Consider the following 15,071-nt stretch of genomic DNA (forward strand, 5'->3'; position numbering starts at 1 on the left):
CAGTCACTGAGCAGTAAATCACCCGGCATTTTGCCTGTATAACTTTGCGTGCAAGAATTTTAACAATTTAACATTTGGGAATATATAAAATCACTGCTGACGTACACACATAGACGTGTTTACTCATCTCGTTAAGCAAAAAAAAAAATCAAATAAAAATATAATAAACGAAAAAAGGTAACACAAAAATAACAAAATTAAATGCAACATCGTGTTTTACATTACTAATATTTTTTAGGACAGGAAACCTTGCAATTTCCCACGTCAAGGTAAATTTCCGGTCTGTAGTTTTAGTCAATATATTTGTTCTTTTATATACCTTCAAGGTTTTTCGAAACTTGTAAAAATTTTTTCAATGAAAAAGAAAATAAAGAAAAAAAAAATTTCTACTTTCAATTCAAGTCCACCTTGCATTTTTCTATTATACACAATGGCACTGCTTTAAGAAGACTTTAAGGTATATATATTGTTTGTCGTCAATTGTCAAAGAATGCAGAAAAAAAAAAAAAAAGAATGAAAAAAAAAAAAATAAATAATGGTAAAGAGAGAGGGGTTGTAAAGATACATTCTTTTGTAAATGCTGAGGCATTGAAGCAGCCATCAACAGGCCATCAAAAATGTGGCTCAAGATATATTTCCTATTCAATGCTCAGTATGAAAAGTTAAGTCAGCATTTAAATCTGACATAAAGAATAACTTGCATGACTATACGAGGTATCGTTAAATACAATTTTTATGACTCGAAAAATAAAATTGAAAAAATAAAAAAAATAAAAGTACATAAGGAACAACATTTTCAGAGAAGCTTGTCATTCAGTACGTATTTTTTTTTTTTTAATAATTTTATTAATGTATATCTATTTGCAAGTAGAGTCAAAGAAACTTGAAGATTCGAGTTCGTGACTTGACAATGGTCAAGTGAGATTCTTTAGTATCAACGCAATTGCGTATGACTCAGATTGTCGTTAACGCCCACCTTAATCTTTAACACTTTCTCTCCTTTTTTTTTTTTTTTATATTTTTTATTTCCTCTATTTTCTAAGACATTATTTATCATATATATATCTCTTGATATATTTATTTTTATTTTCATTTCAAACGGTTTATTCATGTTAAACAGGAAGTTGAAAAATTCAAGACACGATGGCACCTAAATAAAATGAGGAAGACAACACAACCAGTCCCCGTTAAAAATATGACCCGCATCCAAAGCTATACACTCGGACCCAATGTGATGTTTATGTCGTCGTTAAGAATTGATGCTTCAAATTCCTACCAATTTTTTATTTCTCTTCATCTCGTTGATGCCATTTTTTTTCCTTTTTTTTTCAACGAATATTTTGACACAAGCCTCATTAACTTTTCGTTGACGTGGGTTTTTTTTTTTTTATTTTAAAAATATATATATTATGTTGAATGAAAACAAATTTTCTTGGAAGCTTATACGCACAGTCTATTATTAAAACCGAAAAATAGTTGAAATAATTATTTTTATTTCGTATAGAGAAAATTTCGAAAAAATTGACCTGAATTATTGAACTAATTTATTGTTAAAAAAATATTAAAATAGTTAATTTACCTCGAGGACATCTTGTGCGGTCTCAAGGTATTCTCTGAGCATTGCCTCCTGGATGGCTCGCCATTCTTGACGGGGATCCTCAAGCTGGGTTGATTCTGATAATAAAAATAAAATTTTTTTTTTTCAAATAATCAATTTTGAACCTACTATTTCGAATGAAACTTAAAACCAATCGAACCCTTTTCTATTATTAATATTTTTTTTTCATTTTTGTATATAGAGTCAATAAAACACAAAAATTGCACTCCTAGAAATAGCAAAATATGTGCCTCAGTTGATTCGATAGTTCAACATTTATTTTTAATGAAAAAAATAATTTACAAATAAATGTAATTAAAGAAAAATATAATATATTAAAATTACATATGGAGTGATGGTATGTTATGAATTACTAGACTACAAAAAAATTAACAAAAAAAAAAAAAAAACTTACGGTTAACATGATTGATGTAGTAAGCGCCCACGTGTTTGTCATATGCCTCCTCCCAGCCCAATGGCAGCTCATTTCCAATGCAATCCGCGAACGTCTGAGGCTTCGTGAATCTGTAATAAAAAACAAATGTTGATCTTAATTTAAAAAATTTTCTCTCATCATGATAACTACATCATCATCAGACAAATGATGCCATTAAAGATAAAAAAAAAAAAAAAAAATACAAACAAACATTTCAAGTTGAACAAAAAAAAAAACGAAACATTATTCATTGATAATAATATTTTATTATTTTTTAATTTATTAATTTAATTTATGTTGAGAAAAATTTTAGCTGAGAAACAATGTAATTTATATAAAAAAAAATACAAAAAAGGGTTAAATAAAAGATGTTGAAAAAAATCAAAAAAAAAAATTATAAAGAAGCATGTTGTTGTGCTCGCACGTTATTCATGGAGGGTCGGCAAAAGAGGAGGGTTTACGATGGAATTAAAGAGGATAAAAAAAATTTAAACTAAAAAAAAAAAAATTAAAAAAGGGTAAGGTATACTGGTGTGTTTCTCCGGTGCGATAAGGCATCAGCGCGCATCGAGCGTTATTATTTGCTGATGGCGGGAGGAGAATGGAATGTGAGGTTGTTGGATGGGAAGCCTTCGTTTCCGCAAGCCAACTATTTTTATTATAAATTGTACAGGTATATAGGGGAGGTATAAAATAATGTCTCTACCCTTACATGCACATTTAAAACTCATCATCACAATGTTATATTATGTATTTAAATATTTTTCGTTTTCTTGCTTTTTTCTTTTTCATCTTGTCTCACATCCATCAACGTTTCACACTATGATAACAGGAAATAAATATTCTTAAAAGTCTTTGTAACACATCAAAGACAAGATATACATGTTTGCAAAGAAAAAAATATATATGACATCATGTATTTTTTGAATTTTTAGTGACTCATCGAGAGATAAATTTTTTATATCTTTTTTTAAATAATATATATTAATTTTATTTTTAATAATTTAAATTATTTAATTTGATGTTTGGCAATTGAGACAATGGGTCTGAAATTAATTGTTAATTTAATTTATTATGTTATTATGTGAAATGTAATTATTAATTACTATAAAAGGTCATTGATGATTTAAATTATTTTATAATAATTAATATTCTTAATAAAATTATATTTTTTTCATTAAATTGTTTTTGATATCATGGAAAATATAGCAGGGTTAATTCAAGTTGAATATTGTTAATCTCAAGGTAAATGTACGATAAAAGTAAATATTGAGTCAAAAAAAATTTGGGACACGAGATCAGAGGCGTGTTAATGCAACCGAATAATTGGTAAATTTTTTAATGTTGGATCATAAAGTGAGACCAGCCTTCCTCTTCATTTCATTATTTATTTATTTAAATATATTTATTTGCATTAATTTAATATTATATTTTTTTTATTTTAGTCGAGTCAATTCTGGCCTCTGTATTGGCCCAGTTAATATTCATACGAGTTTCTCTCTTTTAAACATTGAAAAATTATTTTAAAATTAAATAAAAATAAAACTCATTTGACTTTGACCTAAAATATAATTTTCTTTTCTTTGTTCTCAATGTATAATTTTTTTTCTTTTTTTATATCTTTCAAATATTATTAATATTATTTTTAAAAAATAATAAAATAACTGTTTATGGAAACTCATGAATTTTAAGTTCAACAGACTAGAAAATGATTCATTATTACGCATCAAATGAATCAAGGAATTTTTATTAATCAACATAATATAAGCATTTTAATAAAAAAAAAAAATAAAAAAAATAATAAACAATACAATATCAATAATTTTTCTGACAAAAAATTCATTCATACTAAAAAACTTGCCGACATTATCAATTTAAACTGTTTACATTAATTCCACATATATAATCTTATCTATTATTTACTTTTTAAATAACGAAACAAAAAAAGAAAAAAGAGTATAATGAAAGAAAAGATATATGTATAAATACTCGATGGATGACGTTATTTGACAATAAAAGAAAATGCTTATTCTTCATTTATTTGCGATCGTTGGTATGCCAAGGTTAAGTAGTTTCACGAGTCAAGTGACTTGAGCTGTCATGTGTCTTGGTGTTGCCAACAAATTCACCTCATCAAAATAATTAAATAAAAATAATAACATATTTTTTTTATTTAAATTTCTTGTCTCTTTTTATTTACATTTTTTATTCAATGTTATTTTTGTTGAAGGAAATTTTATAAATTTATATCGTAATTTTCGTACGTCAGAAATAAAGAAAAAAAAAAAAGCTAATTAACATTCTGTATATGAAAGACGAATCGCACCATACAGATACATAATATATACTTGTATTAAGCGTAAGAAAAAATTTAAAAAAAAAAACATAATTATAATGACAATAATTCTGAGAAACTTTACTCGTCTTCTTCTCACTTAGTGTCTGACTTTGCGATGCTGCGAAATATTTCGTCCCCTGGCATAAAAACCATCAGACACATGATCCCAAAAAAAATTCCACGTAATCACAGCGTGAGGCAAAAAAATATATTATTAAAATAAAAAAATCGCGAATTAAAAAAATAAATGAAAAACCAAACTCAAGCTAAGATTATGTATCTTGTTTTTCATATCTTGATTCGATAATTTTGTCATTTCAACAATTTTATCATTTTTTTTCCCTCAAGGTAGTGCTAATAATCAAAAATTTATATCGATGATGAATTATTAATATTAAAAATAAAACAATCATAATTATTATTTATGAAAAAATTAATTCAAAATACATATGTAAAAGCTTTAAAATTCAAAATTTAATATCGTAAAAGTTTTTTAAGAAAATTCAGCACAAATTTGAGATAAAAATTTTTATAAAATAGTCATTAAATATTGCTTCCCACGGTTTGGATTATATTAACAATTAAAATTTAACGATCGCATGAAAATTTAATATAAAAATACATAAATATCTTTATTTAGTCAAAAAAAAAAAAAAAAACCAATTCGTTAGCAGATAAAAATTTAAAAATGACAAAAAAAAAAATTATAATAATAAAATAACTCAGCCATCAATATGATGATTAAATTTTTCATATAAGAAATTTTTTTTTTCAACATTTAAGAATGAATTTAGTAAAATAATGAGAGAAAATTATTGCAATTAATCGTTGGAATGTTGTGATGCACAAGTGGACATATATCATACTTAAAAAATGAACGTTAATTTTATTTCCAATTACGCAAAGAGGTAGCTACTTTTAAAACAACATCTATTTAATAATAAAACTTTATAATATATTGTTACATCATGATTTTGATGATAAATAATAATAGATAAAAATAAAAATCATACACAAGAGTCAATGAATGCAGTCAAGCAAAAAATATTCAGTAGTATAAATCAACAACAAATAATGCATCAGTTAATATTTTAATTTATTTATATTTTAATTTGTTTATTAAACGTCATGTTTTAAATCTGAATATACAATCGTATTATATACAATTGTATACTGTACATTATTGTGTAATAATCAACAGAGTAATTTGTTGCAATGCTCATTCCACCAAGAATTTAACCGAGAATATAATGACTCACTTATTCACAAGGCTAATTCAACACGAAGGTCAATCTATCGTTTACTTTCAATGAATGAATCTACATTTTTTTTTTTTTATTTTAAATAATATATGCTTGTAGAAATAATTATTTTTAATACGAGGGAATTTATATATTAGATTAAATGAATTTTTGTTGGCTGAATCTTTTACATTCTTTTTCATAAAAAAAATATGAAAAATATGTTTTGATTTGTTTAATTGTTTAATTTATCTTTATAAATATATAATTTTTTTTTTTCTGGTTTTATTACAATGACAGGAAAAAGGTGTATACGTGCTCTGAATTTGTACAAAACCTATATACTCGTCATTTAATTTAAAAGGTAATTGAAAAATAAAAAAAATTCAAAAACTCATATATCTTGTGAACGATGACAGAAGAAAGATTGCATCTCGATACACTTGGGTGGAGTTGTCTTGTTTAAAGTCAAGTTATAATTTTACACATATACCTTTAAATATAAATAAATTTAAATATGTATAATCTAATATATATTTTTTTTTTAACGATATATCAAATTAAAGAAACAAGGAACTAATTGTTAAAAAATTTGTATACTTGTGTTATTAATCTTATGAATAAATATAAATAATAACTTCATTTATTTATTTTTAATGACTTGAATAATTAATGACTAAAGATAAATTTCTTTTATTTATTTTCACATGACATATCTAAGATTACGATCAGAAATAAATGAAAAAAAAAAAACTACCATGAAGATAAAAAGAATGATAAAAAAGTAAAAAATTATTTCCCTTATTTGTTCTTTTTAATGTTTGGAATTTTTAGTCGAAAAAAAAAAAAATATGGTAGTGTTTAAAATTATTGTATCGTTGTTGTTTTATTATATTTAAAGATATGGGTCTTATCTTCATTTATTTATACTCAATATACGTAATGTACCTTGGGATATTAATGTTTACGTTGTACATACTTGAGATTCGTCCATAACACTATCATGACCCCAACATTCCAAGCACATAATGCAATCAAGCAACCGAGTAAACACGTGAATTGCAAATTAAAGATAAACAGTCAATAGTATAAATATGACAATACATAAAACTAAATAATAATTAAAAATTATAAATATAAAAATTGTTTTATAAACAGAAAAACTTTCAGGAATGAAAAAAAAAAAACAAATTTCTTATCGAAAAATTATTCCATGTGTTTTAAAAATTTCTAAACAATAATATAATAAATTTACAGTTAAAAAAATTCAGCAGATTTATAATTAAATTATGCATAACTATTTCCAAGAATTTTAATTATTTTTTCTAATTGAAAATTTCAAATATTCCAATTGTTTATTTAAAAAAAATTCCAAACAATAATAATAAATATAAATTCAACTGTTTTAATAAATAATAAATTAACATATTAAAAAAACACATAAATGAATATAATTATTGTAAAGAATTTTAAATATTTGAAATGTTATTTTCTAGATATTTGTTATAAATATATTTTCATATAAAAAAAATATTTTATATAAGGTAATTGTTAAACAGAGAACATAAAAGAGTGCACAACGAGTTTGAAATAAAAAAAAAAAAAAAAACATACCTATATAGATATAGATATATAAAAAAAGTCATATCATTTGGGCTGGTTATATACAAAGGTTTCACTTGCATTCCAACGATGCTTGCTTGTGTTTTAGCTCGCGCCTTAAAAACTATATTGCAAATAGTTTTGTACAAACTGTATTTTATCCCACGAGCACAAAGCACCGAACGCGTAAAAGTAGGCGCACCATGCATATATATACCTGTACACAATAAATTTATCTATATGTACATGTATATGTATAAAATTGTCGGTGATGGAATTAAATCAGTGGAGAGAGAGTAGAAGGAATAAACCATGAGACCAATTGTCCATATAGCACAATAAATATATTCACCTTATTTTTTATATTTTTTCACACAGTCATCCTATTGTTCTTAAAGAAACATATATTCTTTATACGCCCAGATTATGAACGATGAGTCGAAAAATTCCTAGCTTTTATTATCATTATTTTTTATATTTTAAATTTTTACTCCGAATAATTTTTATATATTTTTAATTATCATTTCTTTTTTTTTTATATAATAAGCATTTTTTTATTCAATCATTATTGTGTAATGTAAATTATTTATTTATTATCAAACAATTTGTTTTTTTGTGTGTGATATAATTATTTTTAAACACGACGATTCAAAATATATTATGAAGAATGAATTGCATAGATTAAATGACTTTTTTTCATTATCTGGTAGAAACTAGTTTTCATGTAATTCATGGTGTTTGAGAAAGCAATGATACTTAAAAAAAAATTAAATATACTCGACATACACATTCACTCGTTGTCGACCAGTGACCCAGAATTTGTCCGAACGTTCTCGACATAAAACGACTTAAGTGGTGGAAGAATTCTCTTGAATAAAAGAATCATTCTTAATCATTCAATAAAAATTAATCAGAGTAAATTATTTATTTTATTTTTTTTTTCAGTGAAAATAATAATAATCATAATAAATTTTAAATATAATTTATATAAATTAAAATGATATATATTAAATTATACATATATTTAAATTGTATATTATAATAAAAGTCGATGAAAATATTTAAAGCATTTTTTTGTAATATAAATTTTTTTAAATATTCTTTCCGGTTAGTCTAGAAAATTAAACGGCGTTCAAATATTTTCCGTGGGCGTATTGCCTTGCTTCCTTGAGGCAAGATAGACACGGCGCCGCATTGTATATCATACTGTACATATACTGTGTAATTTTTTATGTATTGCATGGTCCAGGCTACTTTGTAATGCAAGTTTATAAATTATAATATATACGAGTCTTGAAATAACTCGATATTAGCTTTGATTTCCATCAGACATTCACCACAAATTACATGTGAATTTAAAAATAATAAAAAATAAAAAAATAAAATATGTATATTATATAAATCAACAAGTATATATTATGTACATGCATAGAGTATATAGTAATCTGTTAATTTTATTTATTTTCTTACTGAGACTTCAGTACGACCTGTGACTATGTCAGGTGGATTTGCAAAATGCTACCGGTACACGCGTTTTATTATATGCATATATATTTTGTCTCTTTTAAATCCCACACATTTACCAACATTAAACATCTATATGATATATAGAAAATATAAAAAAAAAAAAAGCATGTATTTTATATGTCCAATATTTTATATACGATATGTGTGGGCATGGTGAACATATATCACTTGAATTATCACATGAATTTATTAACAGATATAAATAATAAAAATATAAAATTTATATTTTAATTTGTATATAGGTAAATTTTTCATTTACTTGCGGAGCTACCTGCTGTACCTGGCCCTGAGAGTATCAAGGGTATCGAGGGCATCATTGAAATTTTATTTTGAAAAAAAAAAAAAAAAATGATAATTTATACTGTACGACTAGATAATAGTTGCTAAATGAAAAATAAATTATTTTAATTAATAAATTATCAATTTTATGCATAGGTGAATATAATAATGTAATGTTAATTTTGGTTGGTTGTTAACGCATGGTATAAATCCATTATTGGAGATGTAGTGTTGTAGCATAAATGCATATTATATATGAATATGGGTATATGACTATTCGTCACGCAAGGGGAATGTCTTGAATATCCAAGTTTGGAAAGATTCCTGAAGCCCCTCAGGCACAATTCGTGTCATGGTCCTCACTGATCGCAACATTATTTTTATATGTTTTTTATTATATTTTTTATTTTACACATACTATCTTTCTCTCTCTCGAGTGGTATGTTTATGTGCAACAAAAATAATGCAAGAGAATAACAAGGACAGAAATAATTCAAGTTACTATCGCGTGCATATAAATATACTAAATAAAATAAAAAAAAAAAGAGACAAATTGAGGTGGTGGTAGTGTGGTGGTAGCCACACGTGTGATTTTGCTATAAAACCTCTGTTAATTTTCACAGAATTCATGTAAATGCATATATAAATATTAACATTATATAAATTTGAAAAAAAAATAGAGAAATATATATTTGTAATGAAGAAAAAAAAAATAAAAACGAATGAAAATTAATTCCACAGTTCCTGAGATTCCGTTTTTGGAATCTCTTGGAATGCGAACGCTGCACTTTGCACCGTTTGCGTATATATTAAGTTGATGAAGAAAGATGAAGAGTAGGGAGAATGACACAGTGTGAAAGAGATTAAACAAAATAAAAAAATACTTTTAAAAAAAATTTAAAATACGATGATGATGATGATGATGAAAAAAATAAAAAGTCTGTGGACCAACTGGTCGCCATCTGTGTTTTGGAAAAATCTCTCACACATTCTTTGAGTCGTTAAAAAACATATATGTTTTTTTTTTTTATTTAATTTTTTTCTTAAATCATGTCTATTTTTTTTTTTTTTTTTGACTTGTATATAGCCTTCACTTTGATATTTTTATTTTTCGTAGGATTACATGTTGGTCTTCGTGGTTGGTGTGTTTATAGTTCATGGCATTCTTTCTTCTATCGAAGCCAAAACTACTAGCCCAACAAGTATTATTATAAAAATAGATTTACGCACACGTACGTTGGAATTTTCATCAGGAAAACTTGACTACAAAATTATCTAATATACACTATACATAATTGTCATACTTAATTTTCAATTACCAAGTATTTTTAATCTTTAAATTTTAAAATTTTTTTACAACAATAAAATGCATATTTAATTTAAATAATAAAAAAATTATTCAATTGACATTATTTCCTTATAAACAAGTTCATTAACCACTCAGAGAAAAAAAAAAAAAATTTATATTTCACATTAAAAATTAAAAAAATAAAACAACTCTAGATTCGCATCCAAAAAGTTCATATTTGTGTCAAGAATTTCACGATATGAATTAACAAGCAATGAATGTCTCATGAATTCAGCATATATATATTTTTTAATCATTCGAATAATTATAAATAATAAGATAATTTGATAAAAAAAATAAAAATTATATTGGTATTTTAATGAAGGAATTTTTGAAGAGACGATTTATGAAGGAAATTGTCAGTTATCAATGAAGACCGATTAATGTGAAGTATAAAAATAATTTAAAAAATATAAAACACGATACATATTAAAAAAAGTAAAGAGAGAGAGAGAGAGGATTGATATAATAAAAAAAAAAAAAGAAAAAAAAGAAAATAAGGAATTAAGTCAAGTACGAAAAATGTATGTGTCCCCAAGGGGCAACCCTCTTTGACTCGCACGGATGCATCTCTCGTTGGGAATGCACTTAAAAGCCGGCAAGGTTCTATTTTTAGGCACAAGTGGCCGGTTACATACATTATATACCGGTTGCAAAGAGAACGAGTCGTTCAAAAAACAAAATAAAAATAAAAAAAAGGCAGTTCTCAATGCAACCAACGAAGAGATGCATGTATGCATTTGCACGTGCGTGTGTATACTCCATACTCGGATAAAAACAACATCCAAATAAAATAAACAACTTTTAAACAATAAAAATAAATAAATAAAAAAAAAAAAAGATAATAATACTTTGCAAGTTCTTTCTTCAAATGGTCCAGACACTCCAAAACTCGATCGAATCATGAGCACCATCTGTTGGCTAAGAAAATTTTTTTTTTTTTTTTTCTTTTTTCATTTTAGCGTTTCTCATTATTATTTATTGTTTTTTTTTTTTTTTTTATATTTTATTTATTTATTTATTTTTTTCCTTAAAACTGGCATAATTGCTTTTCAAAATTGACGAAATTCTCAATGAGAGGTGAGGGATATTATTGGCTTTGAAAAGAACCGACCCAGTATTTTTTTTTATTTTAATTTTTTATATATTTTTTTGGAAAGCCGCAAATGTGCGTAGGCGGTAAAAATCTGTCGGTTTATTCGTCTGGCATTTCAGCATTTAATTCTTTTCGGATGCGGAACGCATTCCAGAATGCATACCAGGCAACGTCACGGTGACCCAAATTAACAAAACATCCTCATGGTTCAAATTGAGGATATTCAGACCCTAGTAATTATTTACTTTTTCTATATATTTTTCTTCAAAAAATAAAAATACTATTTTTTATTTTCAACTAAAAAATTTTTAAATTATACTTGTAACAATTTTATTATCATGATATATTTATATTTTTTTTTTGTGGTATTTCATAAGGGTGTGTCAATAATTGATGGTATTTTTGAGCATCAAAAATTGTCGTAAAAAAATTTGACCACCCACGTTGGGAATTACATCAACCACAAAAATTTTGAAAAAATAAAAAAAAGAAAAAAAAACACTTGTTGCTTATCGATTAAAACCATCAGAGAAATAAATTTTTTATCAAATGCAATGTTATTTATATTTTAAATATCAAATGGATCCTATAAATAATACTGTAATAATTATTTCCATTAACAAAAGTCATGCACTTAACAGTGCAATTACATACTTGATAATAAAATTGAAAGAAAAAAAAAAGTGTAATTTAAAAATATAAATAAACATTCAAGATATTTTTAAAAAAATTTAAAACCAAGAATTTCGATAAAGTATAGTGAGTTTAAATTAAAATGTATTCATGATTATGCCTAATTATCACAAATATATTATACACAGTGGAAGCAAGTCTAACATCGTAATAACCATAGATGTAATGGCTCATCAACTACGTGACCATCGTGCGTTAAACATCAGTACTTATGACCCTGCGGGATTTAACAATCTTTATATTTTATTTTTCATATACTCAAACTGCAATTACATACTTTTTTATTATTTTCACATAAAGTATATATATTTGTGGTATTTCATTTATAATAATAATTAAAGATTTTAGAATTTAAAAAAAAAAAATGTTTTTAAATATGCATCAACACATAGGTCTGTGAACTTGGCCCCCGAAGTTTAAATAAAAAATTTATAATTTTTTTTTAGATTCCTTTATGATAGTAGTTGATAGTAGTAAAATTTTTTTTGATAGTAGTTCAAAAATAAATCTTCAAATTTTTTTTATTTTTTCATAATGTGTCGGAATTAATAATTTCTCTTTTAAAACTAACTATTATTGATTGTAGTAATTTTAATAAAAATTTTCAACAGACCTTCAACATGAGTTTAATATATTTTTATCATTTCGAAAATTATAGTCAATAATTATTTTGTAACGATCAATCAATCATATAATATTTTATAATCAAAGAATAAAATATTTATGTATATAAAAAAAAAACTATATTCAAACAAAATATATGTATATTTAAAAAAAAATTTAATGTCAATGTTTTTTATGAGTTTTTTAAATTACCTGAGAGGAACTCAGAAGCCAAGTTTTTTTTTTTTTTTATTATTTATCTTTATATATGTATGTTGGATTTTTTATTTATTTTTTTTCATCTTCGTTAAATCTTTCTCTCTCTTTTTGATATAACGTAAGTCATTTTAGTGACCACCCACTCATTGGTGACTCTAATCCTTTCAAACAGTAGCCGTTACGCATTTGATCGTAAATCATTTTTCCATCCTCTAAAAAAGATCACCATCTTTCACGACGGCTTACAAATTGGTTAACAAAAGGTGATTCGGAACTTCTCGCCATTAGCAAAGGTAGATAAACCGAAGTAAAAAAAAAAATGTTTAAATGAGAAACAAAAAACATTAGGAAGGAAGAAAAAAAAAAAGTAAAAGAATGGCAGGCAGTCTAAACCAATGGATTAAAAAAAAAAAAAAAATTCTTCATTCTTTTGGAGAACTTGTGCGTATACCTTTTTTTTTTTTTTGGTAATTTTTTTATTTTTTATTTAACTGTTTTCGTTGATCCCCCCTTGGACCCCACAATTCGCGAGCACCTTTTTTTTAAAACTATTTTTAAGAAGGACTACCGGTGACGATCAGCTTCCAAGAACTGAGGTCACGTTTCCACGAATGCAAATATCAGACACACCATGGGGATTACCTCACTATATGTTGATTTAATATCTATAAATTTATGAGTATTTATTATGACGTTATAAGGGTAAATTCAAGAACATTAAATAAACATTAGTTATTTAAAAAAAACATGTAAATAATAAAGATAATGATAGAAAAAAAAAAGAATAAATTAACTTGTTTTATTTTTGTGTGTGTGTAAATAAAAATATATATAACAAATAACAAATTATTGTAAAATAAATATAAGAAAGTAGCTGAAATAGAATTATTTTTTTTATTATAAATTTATTTTGAAATAATAAAGACCTTTGGAATTTAACTTGAGAAGATAAATTTGATAGTCGTCTGGGAATATAAATTTATTTCAAAATTTATTTGAGTAAAAGAATCAAGTAGTAAAAAATAATGATAATACTATTCCAGAAAAAAAAATGCAGGGTGTATGGAATGTAGTAGAAAAAGATTAAGTGAAAAGTGTCTTAAAGAATTTTCATCTAATATAAATTTCCAAGGAAAATAGAAGTAAAAGAAAAAAGAAAAAATGAGAAAAATTTATTATTTATTAAGCAACTGCAGGTTGATTTGTTTGTCATTGAAATTCCAATGTACCCCGAAGAGCACCCTTCAAAAATCAACAAAAGAAAAAAATAAAAAGAAATGAATGTAGACATTTATCATAATCTTATCTCACACTGGGTTTCTTTTCAAAAAAAAATTCTAAAAGATAACGAGAACAAATATTTTTCAAAAAAATTTCAAAAGAATTTGATGAAAAAAAAAAAAAAAGAATATATTTTAAAGTAAAATAAATGATATTTCGTTTGACCTAGAACAAGACTTAACATTCTTGAAATTTATATTGACGAAATACTTTTATTGTTATTAATCAAGGTTGTTTTTTTTTTTTATTATCGAATTAATAAATATTCAATTGACCAATGACAACATTTAAGATATAATAAAATCTGTTTTATGAGTAGAAATTTTTAAATTTTTTATTTTATATTACTAAAATAATTGTGCAACAACTGAGAATTTAAATTTAGCAAACGTATCACGATTTTAGGAATATGTTGGCCGAGTATTAAGTCAAATAAGTGTGTAGGATGAGGATACCATTGGGCCAGGTGATGACTTGGAAGATTTTTTTATCAAATCACGTTTGATAAAAAATTAGCTTATTATATTCGGATCAGTCAAAAAAATACTGTCAACAATTTCTGCTCTAATATCAAATAAATATATAAATTTTTACTCCGAAAATTTATAAAACTTTCTGATGAATTTTCCTGGCTTAAATTGAGAAAATTTATAAATAATCTCGCGAATAAATAAGCAAAGCATCGGGTGAAAAAAATTCTTTGGATTTTTTTTAGAATTTTCACGCAAATTGGCCGGAAATTTTTGGAGCTATCTCATGAAAATTATCGAGATAATCCAGAGAAATATTTCTACCAAAGAATAGTGAAAAA

The 15,071-nt window shown here is 24.9% G+C and overlaps 1 protein-coding gene across 2 annotated transcripts in view; it reads right to left on the reverse strand.

Annotated features, from left to right (window-relative positions):
• Window positions 1-15,071, reverse strand: part of LOC122858944 (protein kibra) — a 44,952-nt gene that overhangs the window by 26,076 nt on the left and 3,805 nt on the right. The window contains exons 3-4 of one of the 2 annotated variants that reach the window (XM_044162192.1): window positions 2,013-2,122; window positions 1,580-1,674 (exon numbers count right to left, since the gene is read on the reverse strand). In XM_044162192.1, the coding sequence (XP_044018127.1) occupies window positions 1,580-1,674; window positions 2,013-2,122 (205 nt within the window). Of the gene's footprint in view, window positions 1-1,579; window positions 1,675-2,012; window positions 2,123-15,071 lie in introns of those variants that run through there. The other variant, XM_044162193.1, reaches the window with a different exon arrangement.

The sequence above is a fragment of the Aphidius gifuensis genome, linkage group LG6, assembly GCF_014905175.1.
Source record: "Aphidius gifuensis isolate YNYX2018 linkage group LG6, ASM1490517v1, whole genome shotgun sequence".
Lineage (NCBI taxonomy): Eukaryota > Metazoa > Arthropoda > Insecta > Hymenoptera > Braconidae > Aphidius > Aphidius gifuensis.